At 48.2% G+C, this 12502-nt stretch overlaps 1 protein-coding gene across 1 annotated transcript in view; it reads left to right on the plus strand.

Annotated features, from left to right (window-relative positions):
• Nucleotides 1-12085, plus strand: part of LOC139254085 (zinc finger protein 271-like) — a gene marked incomplete at its 3' end in the record, with an annotated part of 222481 nt that extends 210396 nt beyond the window's left edge. Inside the window, exons 9-11 of the mRNA XM_070873631.1 lie at nt 1953-2620; nt 2924-3021; nt 11674-12085. Of these exons, the coding sequence (XP_070729732.1) occupies nt 1953-2620; nt 2924-3021; nt 11674-12085 (1178 nt within the window). The remainder of the gene's footprint in view (nt 1-1952; nt 2621-2923; nt 3022-11673) is intronic.
• Nucleotides 12086-12502: the final 417 nt, after the last annotated feature.

Here is a 12502-nt window from a genome sequence, read left to right on the forward strand (position 1 = left end):
GGACCCGACCCGCGCTCCTGTTCCCGCTCCGCCCCCCCCCCCGACTGGACCCGACACGACCCGAGCTCCTGTTCCCGTTCCCCGACTTGACCTGACCCGACCCACGCTCCTGTTCCCGCTCCGCCCCCCGACTGGACCTGACCCGCGCTCCTGTTCCCGCTCCGCCCCCCCGACTGGGCCCGACCCGACCTGCGCTCCTGTTCCCGCTCCCTGCCTCGACCCGACCCGACCCGCGCTCCTGTTCCCGCTCCCCGCCCCCCCGACTGGACCCGACCCGACCCGCGCTCCTGTTCCCGCTCCCCACCTCCCCGACTGGACCCGACCCGACCTCCTGTTCCCGCTCCCCGCCCCCCCCTACTGGACCCGACCCGACCCGCGCTCCCGCCCCCCAACCTGACCCGACCCCACTGGACCCGACCCGACCCGACTCCCGCTCCCGGACTGGATCCAACCTGACCTCCCTCCCTCTCTCCCTCCCTCCCCCTCTCTCTCTCTCTCTCTCTCTCTCTCCCTCCCTCCATCCCTCCCTCCCCCTCTCTCTCTCTCTCTCTCTCTCCCTCCCCCCCCCCTCCTCCCTCTATCCCTCCCTCTCTCTCTCTCTCCCTCTCCCCGTCCCCCGACCCGAACCGAACCTCCCCGACCCGACCCAACCCAACGCCACCTACCTGTAAATCTGGTGCTGGGGACGGGCCCTGCCCGAAGTCTCGGGCCGGCCCGTTCAGCCTTCGGTACTGAAAGGCCTGCTGAAGCACTTTCACACAGGTAGGAAGATGGTTTATTTAATCTTTTCTTTGCTTATAAATGTTTATTCAGGTTGGATTTATTTGTATAATATTTGTAGAAGTATAAATAAGGATTTATTATAGAATTTAATGACTTCCCTTCCCCCCCCCCCACCTCGTTCTGGACGCCTAATTTGTAACCTGCGCCTGATTTTTTAATGTGTAGAACAGGTTTTTTCAGTTCTACAAAAATCTTTACTTGCTCCATTCTACTTTAGTTTGGAGTACGTTTTCACTGTGGAAACTTTCAAATTCGGCGTCAGTGGCCGGACATGCCCCCTTTTGAAGAAAAAATTCTGTTCCAAAGTAGAACTGTTCTACCTGACTAGAACTGCAGAAAAAAAAATGTGGAGAATTGCGATTTCTAAGATAGTCCGTTCTCCACCAGTTGCTCCTAAAAATCAGGCGCAAATCATGTGGAAACTTGGGCCCTGTGTTCCTACTTACAGTGACGACTTTTGTAAACAGCTTTTACAGGGGTTTAGAAGGGGAGGATACGTCGAGGGGATTAAACCTGGACCCCTCCTGTTAATGTGACTCAGTCACACTGGTCGGTGCCTTTACCCACTGAGCCATTGGGAGGAGGCTCCAGTGACCCTGCTGGAAAATACACGTGTGAGGCCTCAGGTGAGGACAGGGGAATAGCTTGTCGACACTCATTGTCGAGGTTCACACGTGGACATTGGGCACATGGGTCACATATTGGAGAGAAACTGGTGAGTGTAGAACTGAACCCAGCCAGAGTCAGCACCTTCAGGGGAGGGGAACCAGTGAGTGTAGAACTGAACCCAGCCAGAATCAGACATTAGTGAACCAGTTGGGTTTTTACGACAATTCGATCGCTTTCATGGTCACTTTGTTCTAGTGCCAGCCCCACAAATTAGCAGGCTCATTAAGTTCAAATTACTAATCTGCCTCTTTGTTTTCTCTCTCACACTCCCTTTTTACTGTTTCAAATTAATTTTACAGGGTATTAGAAGGGGAGGATTTGCAGACGGGAAACTCAAATCGCAGACCGCATCAAGATCTGACAGCGTCACTCGAGTCGTCGGGACCCGAATATCATTGGCCTCTCAATATGGAAGCAAAAAGCACCGTTGACAATGGGGAGAAAGTGTACACGTGTTCTGTGTGTGGACAAGACTTCAGCCAAATCTCTGGCCTATTGAGACACAAATGGGGAGAGGCCGTTCACCTGCTCCGAGTGTGGGAAGGGATTTGCTCGTTCATCCCACCTTCTGATACACCAGCGAGTTCACACTGACGAGAGACTTTTTAAGTGCCCGGACTGTGGGAAGAGCTATAAACATTCCGGGGAACTGACGTACCATCAACGTGTTCACAGTGGGGAGAGACCGTTCAGGTGCTCTCACTGCGGGACTGGGTTCAGTCGATCATCTAAACTCGCTATACACCAGTGCACTCACACTGGGGAGAGGCCGTTCACCTGCTCTGTGTGTGGGAAAGGATTCAGTCGGTCAGGCAGCCTGCTGAGAAAGCAGCGAGTTCACACCGGGGAGAGACCGTTCACCTGCTCTGTGTGTGGGAAGGGATTCAGTCGGTCAGGTAGCCTGCTGAGACACCAGCGAGTTCACACTGGGGAGAGGCCGTTCACCTGCTCTGTGTGTGGGAAAGGATTCAGTCGGTCAGGTAGCCTGCTGAGACACCAGCGAGTTCACACCGGGGAGAGACCGTTCACCTGCTCTGAGTGTGGGAAGGGATTCACTGATTCATGCAACCTGCTGAGACACCAACGAGTTCACACTGGGGAGAGGCCGTTCACCTGCTCTGAGTGTGGGAAGGGATTCACTCGGTCATCTGACCTGCTGAAACACCGAGTGCACACCGTGGAGAGGCCCTTCACCTGCTCTGAGTGTGAGATGGGATTCACTCAGTCATCCAACCTTCTGAGACACCAGCGTATTCACACTGACAAGTGCTATAAAAGTTCAGCGGAACTGAGCTGCCATCAATATGTTCACACTGGGGAGAGACCGTTCAGGTGCTCCGTGTGTGGAAAGGGATTCATTCGGTCATCCGACCTTCTGAGACACCAGCGAGTTCACACTGCAGAGAGGCTGTTCACCTGCTCCGAGTTTGGGAAGGGATTCGTTCAGTCATCCGACCTTCTGAGACACCAGCGCACTCACACTGAGGAGAGGCCGTTCACCTGCTCAGAGTGTGGGAAGGGATTCACTCGGTCATCCTTCCTCACTGAACACCAGCGCATTCACACTGGGTAGAGGCCGTTCACCTGCTCAGAGTATGGTAAGGGATTCACTCAGTCTTCGATCCTGCTGAAACACCAGCGAGTTCACAAGTGACTGCAGAGGTGGGATTCTGCTGTTCTTGCTGCTGTTAATCACATCCCGGACTGAACCATGTTCATTCTGACAGTTGTTTTTTTTTCTGCTGATAACTCCTATAACTGGGCTGGAGTTTAATATTCTGGATGAATGGGAAATAAATCAGCTTTGCTTTTCACACATTGCTGTGGATTTTTGTCTTTCCCACCTGAGTGTTTAGCATCACCTGGCGAACTCAGAGAGGACAATCTGGGGGGAGGATTGTACGGTGAGAACAGAACTTCAGCCTGGACACAGTCCTTCAGGGCCACACTGAGAGGGCCAAACGGCACTTTGGTCTTTCTCGTCTATCATCACCGACAACAAAGTCGCCATGCGGGTTAATCTTGAGCTGTGTCAGAAATGTGTCCCAGCCGCTCTCTTCCATGGTTTGGCAATGCTAAATAGTATATACTTCAATGCAAGGAAGATGATACAAAAGTTGACTGTGTGGTTGATAGTGAAAAGCTATAGACTGCAGGAAGATATTAATGGACTGGTCAGGTGGACAGAACAGTGGCAAATGGAACTCAATCCGGAGAAGTGTGAGGTAATGCATTTGTGGAGGGCTAACAAGGCAAGGGAATACACAATAAATGGTAGGACAATGAGAAGTGTAGAAGAACAAAGGGACCTTAGAGGGCATGTCCACATATCTCTGAAGGTAGCATGAAGTAGATAAGGTGGTTAAGAAGGCATACAGAATACTTGCCTTTATTAGCCACGGCACAGAATACAAGAGTAGGGAGGTTATGCTTGAACTGTATAAAACACTACTTAGGTCACAGCGAGAGTACTGTATGCAGTTCTGGTCACCACATTACAAGAAAGATGTCATTGCACTAGAGAGGGAACAGAGGAGATTTAGGAGGATGTTACCTGGACTAGAGAATTTAGCTATGAGGAAAGATGGGATAGGCTGTGGTTGTTTTTTTGTGGAATAGAGGAGGCTGAGGGGAGGCCTAATTGAGATGTATAAAATTATGAGGGGCCTAGATAGAGTGGATAGGAAGGACCTATTTCCCTTTGCAAAGGGTCAACAACCAGAGGGCATAGATTATAAAGTGGTAGGATGTTTAGAGGGGAAATCTCTTCACCCAGAGGATGGTGGGGGTCTGGAACGCACTACCTGAAAGGCTGGTAGCATTTAAAACGAACTTGGATGTGCACTTGAAGTGCCGTGACCTACAAGGCCACGGACCAAGAGCTGAAAAGTGGGATTAGGCTGGATAGCTCTTTGTCGGCCGGCACAGACACGATGGGCTGAATGGCCTCCTTCAATGCTGTAAACTTCAGTGATTCTATGATCCTGTACTTACAGTGATGAAGTTTGTAAATTATGAGAAATATAGAAGATTAAGGGGTGATGTAATTGAGGTGTTTAAGATGATTAAAGGAGTTGATGGGGTGGATGGAGAGAAACTATTTCCTCTGGTGAGGGAGTCCACAACAAGGGGACACAACCTTAAAATCAGAGCTCGGCCGTTCAGGGCTAATGTCAGGAAGCACTTCCTCACACAAATGCTGATTGGCTGTTTCTCTTGTCTGGAGAGTCTAGAACTAGGGGTCATAGTCTCAGGATAACGGACGGCCATTTAGGACTGAGTTGAGGAGAAATGTCTTCACTCAAAGGGTTATGAATCTTTGGAATTTTCTGCCCCAAAGAGCTGTGGATGCTCAGTCGTTGAGTATATTCAGGGCTGAGATCGATAGATGTTTGGTCACTAAAGGAATCCAGGGATACGGGGAATGTGGAGTTGAAGTACAAGATCAACCTTGATCTTATTGAATGGCGCGGCAGGCTAGAGGGGCCGTATGATCTACTACTGTCCCTGTTTCTTATGCTCTTTGATAGAAAATTCAAGCATGCTGCAAAGTTGAGAAAACACAGACCCCAGTCACAGACCTCTGCCTACGTGAGAGCCAGCACATTGCATTGAGCCATAAATCAACTTGACATTTCAGGACTTTGGGCAGAGAGCCAATTATGGGCTAACAACACAGACTGCTGGATCAATTGAGCCAATAAGGTCAAAGAGGGTGAGCTCACAATTGTAAATTGATCCAGGATAAGTACAGACATTTTTTGCCATGTGTTGCAGTGTAATAAAGAGATGTAACTCAGCAAGAACTCTGTTGCTATAGCTGGAATAAAGTTATTTTTAATCTACAAGCGGATTTCGCATCTCATTGAAAATTAAGAGATCTAACAATTTTGGCGTCACGAACAGAATCGCTGAGGGAAGAAACTGAATTTTGGACATCGGACCTACATACTGAGGTAAGGACTCCACTTTATAAAAATCCTCGGTCAATTGTCTAAATTCACCTCCCCTTCTACGCGATTCCGAAAGCCTCCGGTTTGTGAACCCTCCAGTTGGTAATCAGCTCGAGGTCCCGTAGACGTTTAAACTTCGGCGGTGTGTTAGTTAATTCATCACCGACCCACTGATCGGCTGGAAAGCCTACGACTTGCGACTCCAGTAAAGAAATTAGTACTATGGCAGCAGAAGATAAGAGCAAAGAATTGCCTACAACTGTTAAAGGCGGGCGGGCACCACCTGAGGTTTCGATAGACGAAATCTTCGAACAGTTGAAAGAATACATAGAGCAACAATTCGACTCATCCAAAACCTGTATTAAGATCGAATGAAAGTACGGTACCTCCAAAGGACAATGGTCCTTGGATGAGATCAAAAGGGTCTTGGGAAAAACGACCTGTATGAAAAATAAAGAACGAACCAGATGGTCCCTAGCCGTTATGGGACAGATCCAACAGCGGAATGAGATTATGATGCTGTCCCAACATGATAGGGACCTGACCAGTTCAATTGCAAGCAGTTTGTGAACAACCGAGACTTGAAAAGTTGGAAGTGGAAGTTAAAGATCTTAAAGGTGAAATTAAAGAATGGAAAAAATCATTAGGTCAAGAGACAGTAATAGGAAAAGGGAAATGTATCGGTCAATTCCCAGGGTACCCATGTTTGGATAAATTAAAAGCGCAAACCCGAAGACACGACCAAGGAATAGATACGGATTCTGAGTCTTCCGACGATACAGGGTCGGAGGATGAAGAATTAGGGGTGCGCTTTGCCCCGTTTAAAAAAAGACAAGTTGTAGTCAAATCAGAAGAAACTGCGGATGAGGGCGGAACCAAAAAAATGAAGAAAAGGCTGTATGAAAAACACTTAGTTCATGATCCGGCAGACCCAGAGAAAATTGATAAATGGTCCAAGGAATTGCCCAATCCAAAGAAAGGGGGAGTGAAAACATGGGACCAATTGGACCGCTTAAGAAATATATAGCAACTTCATCCCTGGGGCGGAGTGCAAATTTTGACCATAATGGTGCCAAAAACACAATGAAGAAAATTGTACGACAAGGTAGAAGAAGCTTTGGGGCGGGATGAACAAGAATTAGACGCAGGGTGGGATGCGATTAAACATTGGCTGCAAGCCTTCAGTCCAGCTAAGACAGACTGGGGGAAAATTGCAGCCTGCCAACAGAAAGAAACAAAGGAGGTCCTGGAGTATGACGAGAGGTTTAGATGCACGTGGCTAGAACATTCGGTTATGAATAATACGTATGAGGAAATGGATTGTTTGGACCCCTGAAAGCAGCTTTCGTGGCAGGTTGAAAGCCAGAACTGTCCAAAATGCTTAAGGTAGTGTTACTGGACTGGGAAGGTAGAGGAACTACCTTTGTAGCGTTGGTGGATCGATGTAACCAATTAGACAGGGATATGAGAGCTAAAGTCCGAGCTGTGCAGGCTATGGGATGGAAATCCCAGGATTCCGATAAACAGTTATTAGGAAAATTACCCGGAAAATATCATTAATGTGGGAAAGAAGATCACTGGGCCAAGACGTGCAGGGCGAAACAGCAAGGTCATGGCCGGGGAAGAGGACGCAGCCAGGGATACAATTCAGCCAACAAACCAGGCTTGTCACAAGATAACGACCTCATAGAAGCATTTAAGCGACTGACAATACAACAACAGAAAGAGTTACTTGGGATAGCAAAAAACGATTAGAGCCCGCCCTGGTCCCCCTCCTCGCACTAATACAACAGAGGGGAGATGGGCTATATATAACTGTGAGGGTGGGCGATAAGGATGTGGACTGTCTTTTAGACACTGGTGGAATTAACAAGCTTACCCCTACAATATGGAGACTTTTTGCTGTTGGATGGTAGGGCACGTACAGCCTATGGAGTTGGGGGCCATAAAATGGAAATTAAAAGGACAACACCGGTACTTATAGGGCTGGGTCCACATGAACTAACCACGCCGGTCTGGATAGGCCCAGTAGATCAACCCCTTTTGGGAATGGACGTTCTAATCCAAGTAGATTCATCGTTGCATTTCGAGGATGGTTGGGTGACATGGTCAATTAGAACTTTGAAGAAAGACAAATTGAAGGAACACCTGATATGGGCTAAAGATAATAACGATTGTAGCCTACTCCAGATGGAACCTGCGTCATTTACTGGGACCAAGCCTCCATGCACTAAACAGTATTCCATCAGTCCAACTGCCATTGCGGGAATCCTACCTGTTCTTCAGCAATTGGAGGAAACAAGGGGTGCTTATTAAAACGCATAGCTCCTCCAATAGCCCCGTGTGGCCGGTACAGAAATCTAATGAAACTTGGCGTTTGACCGTCGATTATAGGAAAGCTAACCAGTGTATTGATCAAAAAGCTCCTTTGGTCGCAGATCCCTCCACCATTTTTAATGCCCTCAAACCGGAACATAAATATTTCTCGGTTATAGATATGCCCAATGGATTTTGGTCGGTGCCTCTGGCACCAGAGGTTCGACAGTGGTTTGCTTTCACTGTCCAAGGACAACAGTATACTTGGACCCGATTACCGCAGGGTCTCCACAACAGTCCTACGGTATTCCACGTGGCTTTACAAAGCTATTTGCAAGAATTACCTCCCCTGTCATCCACAGTCATCCAATATGTAGACGATATCCAGCTAGCTTCAAACACGGAAGAACAGCATGAACAAGATCTACGAACTCTGCTGGACCACCTTTGGCTGAAAGGACATAAAGCCAGCATCGACAAAGCACAAATATCCCAAGAAGAGGTTGTATACCTGGGACAAAAGATTTCACAAGGAAAGAGAAAACTTACCCAGTATAGAACTGCAGCCATTCGGGCTGCTAAAAAAAACCACCACTATTCAGGAACTAAGGTCCTTTTTGGGATCGTGTAACTTTAACAGAAATTGGATTGACTCCTTCACAAAGCTTGCTCAGCCATTGAATGATATCTTAAAAGGGAAATGTACCTCTAAAGAAGCCATCACCCTCACTAAGGAACAGCAAGAGGCCTTCCTGAGTTTGAAAAAGGCCTTGTGTTCAGCACGCCTCTGGGAATCCCCGACAGTGGTAAGCCATTTACCCTGTTTGTCCATGAGAAAGAAGGATACATGACAGCTATACTGACACAAGAACATGGGGATCGGCAAAGACCTATTGGCTATTATTCAGTAAAACTGGATGCGGTAGCCCTCGGATGGGGAAGTTGCCTAAGGGCCATGGAAGCTACATGTCGAGCGGTAATGATCACTGCGGGTCTAGTCCTCGACCAAAAGCTAATTGTCAAGTGTCCCCACACCGTATACACTTTGCTGTCTATGAATAGAATGTCTCAGGTGACAGCAGCTAGATGGACTCGCTGGACAGCAGTTTTGGAAGCTCCTAATCTCTATCGTCCGGGCCAGCCCAGTTAATCTCACAACTATGCTCCCGATGTCAGAATCGTGGGAGCAAGAGGGGGGAGAATGTGGAGAGCATCACTGCGTGGAGATTTTAAAAGAAACAGAAGAAGTAGTCTTAGCAGCAGAGCAGCCTCTACACAACCCAGACCTCATCCTGTTTACAGATGGTTCCTCCTTTGTTGACAATGGTACCAGAAAAACAGGATGTGCAGTTACAACCTTATGAGGTAGTGGCAAAAGGATGTTTACCCTCAGGAACGTCAGCACAACAGGCTGAGTTACTGGCCCTGTCAGAAGCATATCGAATAGCAGAAGGACAGACAGCTAATGTCTACACAGATTTGTGTTATGCTTTTGGAGTCGCTCACGACTTCGGTCTGTTAGGGCAGAAAAGAGGATTCCTCGCTGCTGCTGGTACACCTATCCGAAATGGAAAAGAAGTCCGAGACTTACTAGAGGCCATACAATTACCTCAGGAAGTGTCCATCCTGAAGTGTAAGGCCCATACCAAGGAAAATACCACGGAAGCACAGGGAAATGCCCTAGCCAACCAGGCAGCTAAAGATGCCACCTCACAGGGCGCTCCCCCAGAAGAACCAACACAGATGTGCAGATTAAAAGCACTCAGGACTCTGACACGAGACCTTCAAACAATGCAAGGCGAGTGCTCCTGAGGAAAAATGGACATGGATTGAGGCAGGAATTAAGCTAAGCCAAGATGGTGTCTGGAGACAAAGAGTTACCGACAAGCCAGTCGCGCCACAAGCCCTTATGTCTTTTTTAGCCCAACAGATCCACTCGTGGGGACACTTGGCCTCATAACAGATGATGGTACAGTTCCAGAAAAGCTGGTGGGGTCGGGGATTTAAAAAACACGCCCAGCTGGTAGCAGAAAAACAATTCTGGACCCATCATGGTAATGCCCCAACTGAGGCCCCTTGCCCCTGTCGGACCATTCCAGCATCTGCAGGTCGATTATATATCTCTCTCTCCATGCCAAGGATACACTAACATTCTTGTTATGGTCGACAGATTCTCTAGATGTGTAGAAGCTGTCCCAACTAAAAGAGCCACAGCCAATCACACTACAAAGATCTTGTGTAAGGATTACATTCTCGGGTGGGGAGTCCCGAGTAGCATTGACTCAGATCAGGGAACCCACTTCACAGGTGCTGTCTGCCAAGAAGTCTGTAGGTTACTGAACATTACGTGGGATTTACACTATCCTTATCACCCACAATCATCAGGACAAGTAGAGCGAATGAATTGAACTCTGAAACAACGGCTTGCCAAATATCACCAAGAAGGAACATCATGGCCTTAGGCACTACCAATAGTGCTATGTAGCATTAGGGTAACCCCAAATAGAACTACCGTTCTAAGCCCTTTTGAAATTATAACAGGAAGACCCATGTCACTGCCAGGAACTATTGATTTACCTGAGTGGATAATTAATCAAAACAAAACAGGCAATGCGTTTCAGGATACGGAAAACTGGGCACGTAAATGGAAGTCAGCAGGTTACAATCTGGCTAACCTTGAAGGGGGGTACCAACAAGGCTACAATAATTCTAAACGGCCCCCATTTTTTGTTATCACTAATACAACATAGAAACATCAAAGGAGGCCAAAATATGGGGTATAGTAACTGCTCCCGGAATTATAATGTAATCAAGCCACAGAACTGTCCAAACTGGGCCGATGTGGGAATTCTTAACATAACGGGGATTCTGAATAAAACAGATGGAAAAGCCTGGACAGGCCCCGGAGTGTTGCTGACAAAGAAACAGCTAACATTCATTGCCTATAATGGCACCTATTGGGTGTGTGGTCACAAGACCTACCCTTGGCTGCCCCAGAATTGGACGGGATCCTGCTATTTAGACTACATTGTGCCACATGGAGATTGGGCACATGGGTCACATAGTGGAGAGAAACCAGTGAGTGTAGAACTGAACCCAGCCTAAGCCAGCACCTTCAGGAGAGGAGAGGGAGGGGAACCAGTGAGTGTAGAACTGAACCCAGCCAGAACCAGCACCTTCAGGAGAGGAGAGGGAGGGAAACCAGTGAGTGTTGAACTGAATCCAGCCCGAGTCAGCACCTTCAGGGGAGGAGAGGGAGGGGAACCAGTGAGTGTAGAACTGAATCCAGCCAGAATTGGTAGTGAAAACTGGGAGTGGAGGAGAAACAGTCTAGAGATGTGCGATGTGCTTGAATTTCAGCACAGCAGGAGGGACAATGTGTGGGACAGGGATTTACAGCTTTAGGGGAACAAGAAAGGAAAGAATGTTCCATGGAAACTACATATGCCTATTCTGAATTTCTGTCCTATACTTACAGTGATGAGTTTTGAAATCTCCTTTTCCAGGGTATTAGAAGGTGAGATTTGCAGACAGGAAACTCAAATGAAACATCACGTCAAGATCTGATGTAGTCATTCGATTCCTCAGGACTCGAATATCATCAGCCTTTGAATGTGGAAGGAGAAATGTTTCTCTGTTCTGTCTATGGGAAAAGATTTCAAACATCAGTGTGACTGGAAAAGCACCGAGACACACAATCGAGTGAGAGTGTTCCAGTGCACTGACTGTGGAAAGAGCTTTAACCAGTTATACAGCCTGAAAAAAATCGCACCATTCACAGTGGGGAGAAACCGTACATGTGTTCTGTGTGTGGACGAGGCTTCAACTGATCATTCAGCCTGGAGAGTCACAAGGACACCCGCACCATGGAGAAACTGTGGAAATGTGGGGACTGTGGGAAGGGATTCAGATCCCCCTCCTGGATGGAAGCTCATCGACGCAATCACACCAGGGAGAGGCCGTTCACCTGCTCTGTGTGTGGGAAGGGAGTCACTCAGTTATCCGACCTGCTGAGACACCAGCGAGTTCACACTGGTGAGAGGCCATTCACCTGCTCTGTGAGTGGGAAGGGAGTCACTCATTCATCCGACTTGCTGAGACACCAGCAAGTTCACACTGGGGAGAGGCCGTTCACCTGTTCTGTGTGTGGGAAGGGAGTCACTCAGTCATCTGACCTGCTGAGACACCAGCGAGTTCACACCGGGGAGAGGCCGTTCACCTGCTCCATGTGTGGGAAGGGAGTCACTCAGTTATTCGACCTGCTGAGATACCAGCGAGTTCACACAGGGGAGAGGCCGTTCACCTGCTCTGTGTGTGGGAAGGGATTCACTCAGTTATCCGACCTGCTGAGACACCAGCGAGTTCACAAGTGGCCGCAGGGGTTGGAATCTGCTGTTAATCACAGCAATCTCCTCGGCACGGGAATGGAGACAAGTCCAGACCAAGTAACGGGCTGAGTTTAAACTTTCTGGGCCTATGGGGTTGGTTTATATCAGACAGGAGGAGATTGGTGTCAGTGACTGTGGGATTGGTTGATATCAGACAGGAGGAGATTGGTGTCAGTGACTGTGGGGTTGGTTTATATCAGACAGGAGGAGATTGGTGTCAGTGACTGTGGGGTTGGTTTATATCAGACAGGAGGAGATTGGTGTCAGTGACTGTGGGATTGGTTTATATCATCTCATCAGTTCCCCCACAGGATTCCTATTGTAAAGGGTAAGCGAGTGGCATGGCAGCAGCATAGTTATAGATTTAATGGTGGTATATTTTAAAGCTGGGGT

The sequence above is a fragment of the Pristiophorus japonicus genome, unplaced genomic scaffold, assembly GCF_044704955.1.
Source record: "Pristiophorus japonicus isolate sPriJap1 unplaced genomic scaffold, sPriJap1.hap1 HAP1_SCAFFOLD_532, whole genome shotgun sequence".
NCBI classification, from domain to species: Eukaryota; Metazoa; Chordata; class Chondrichthyes; family Pristiophoridae; genus Pristiophorus; species Pristiophorus japonicus.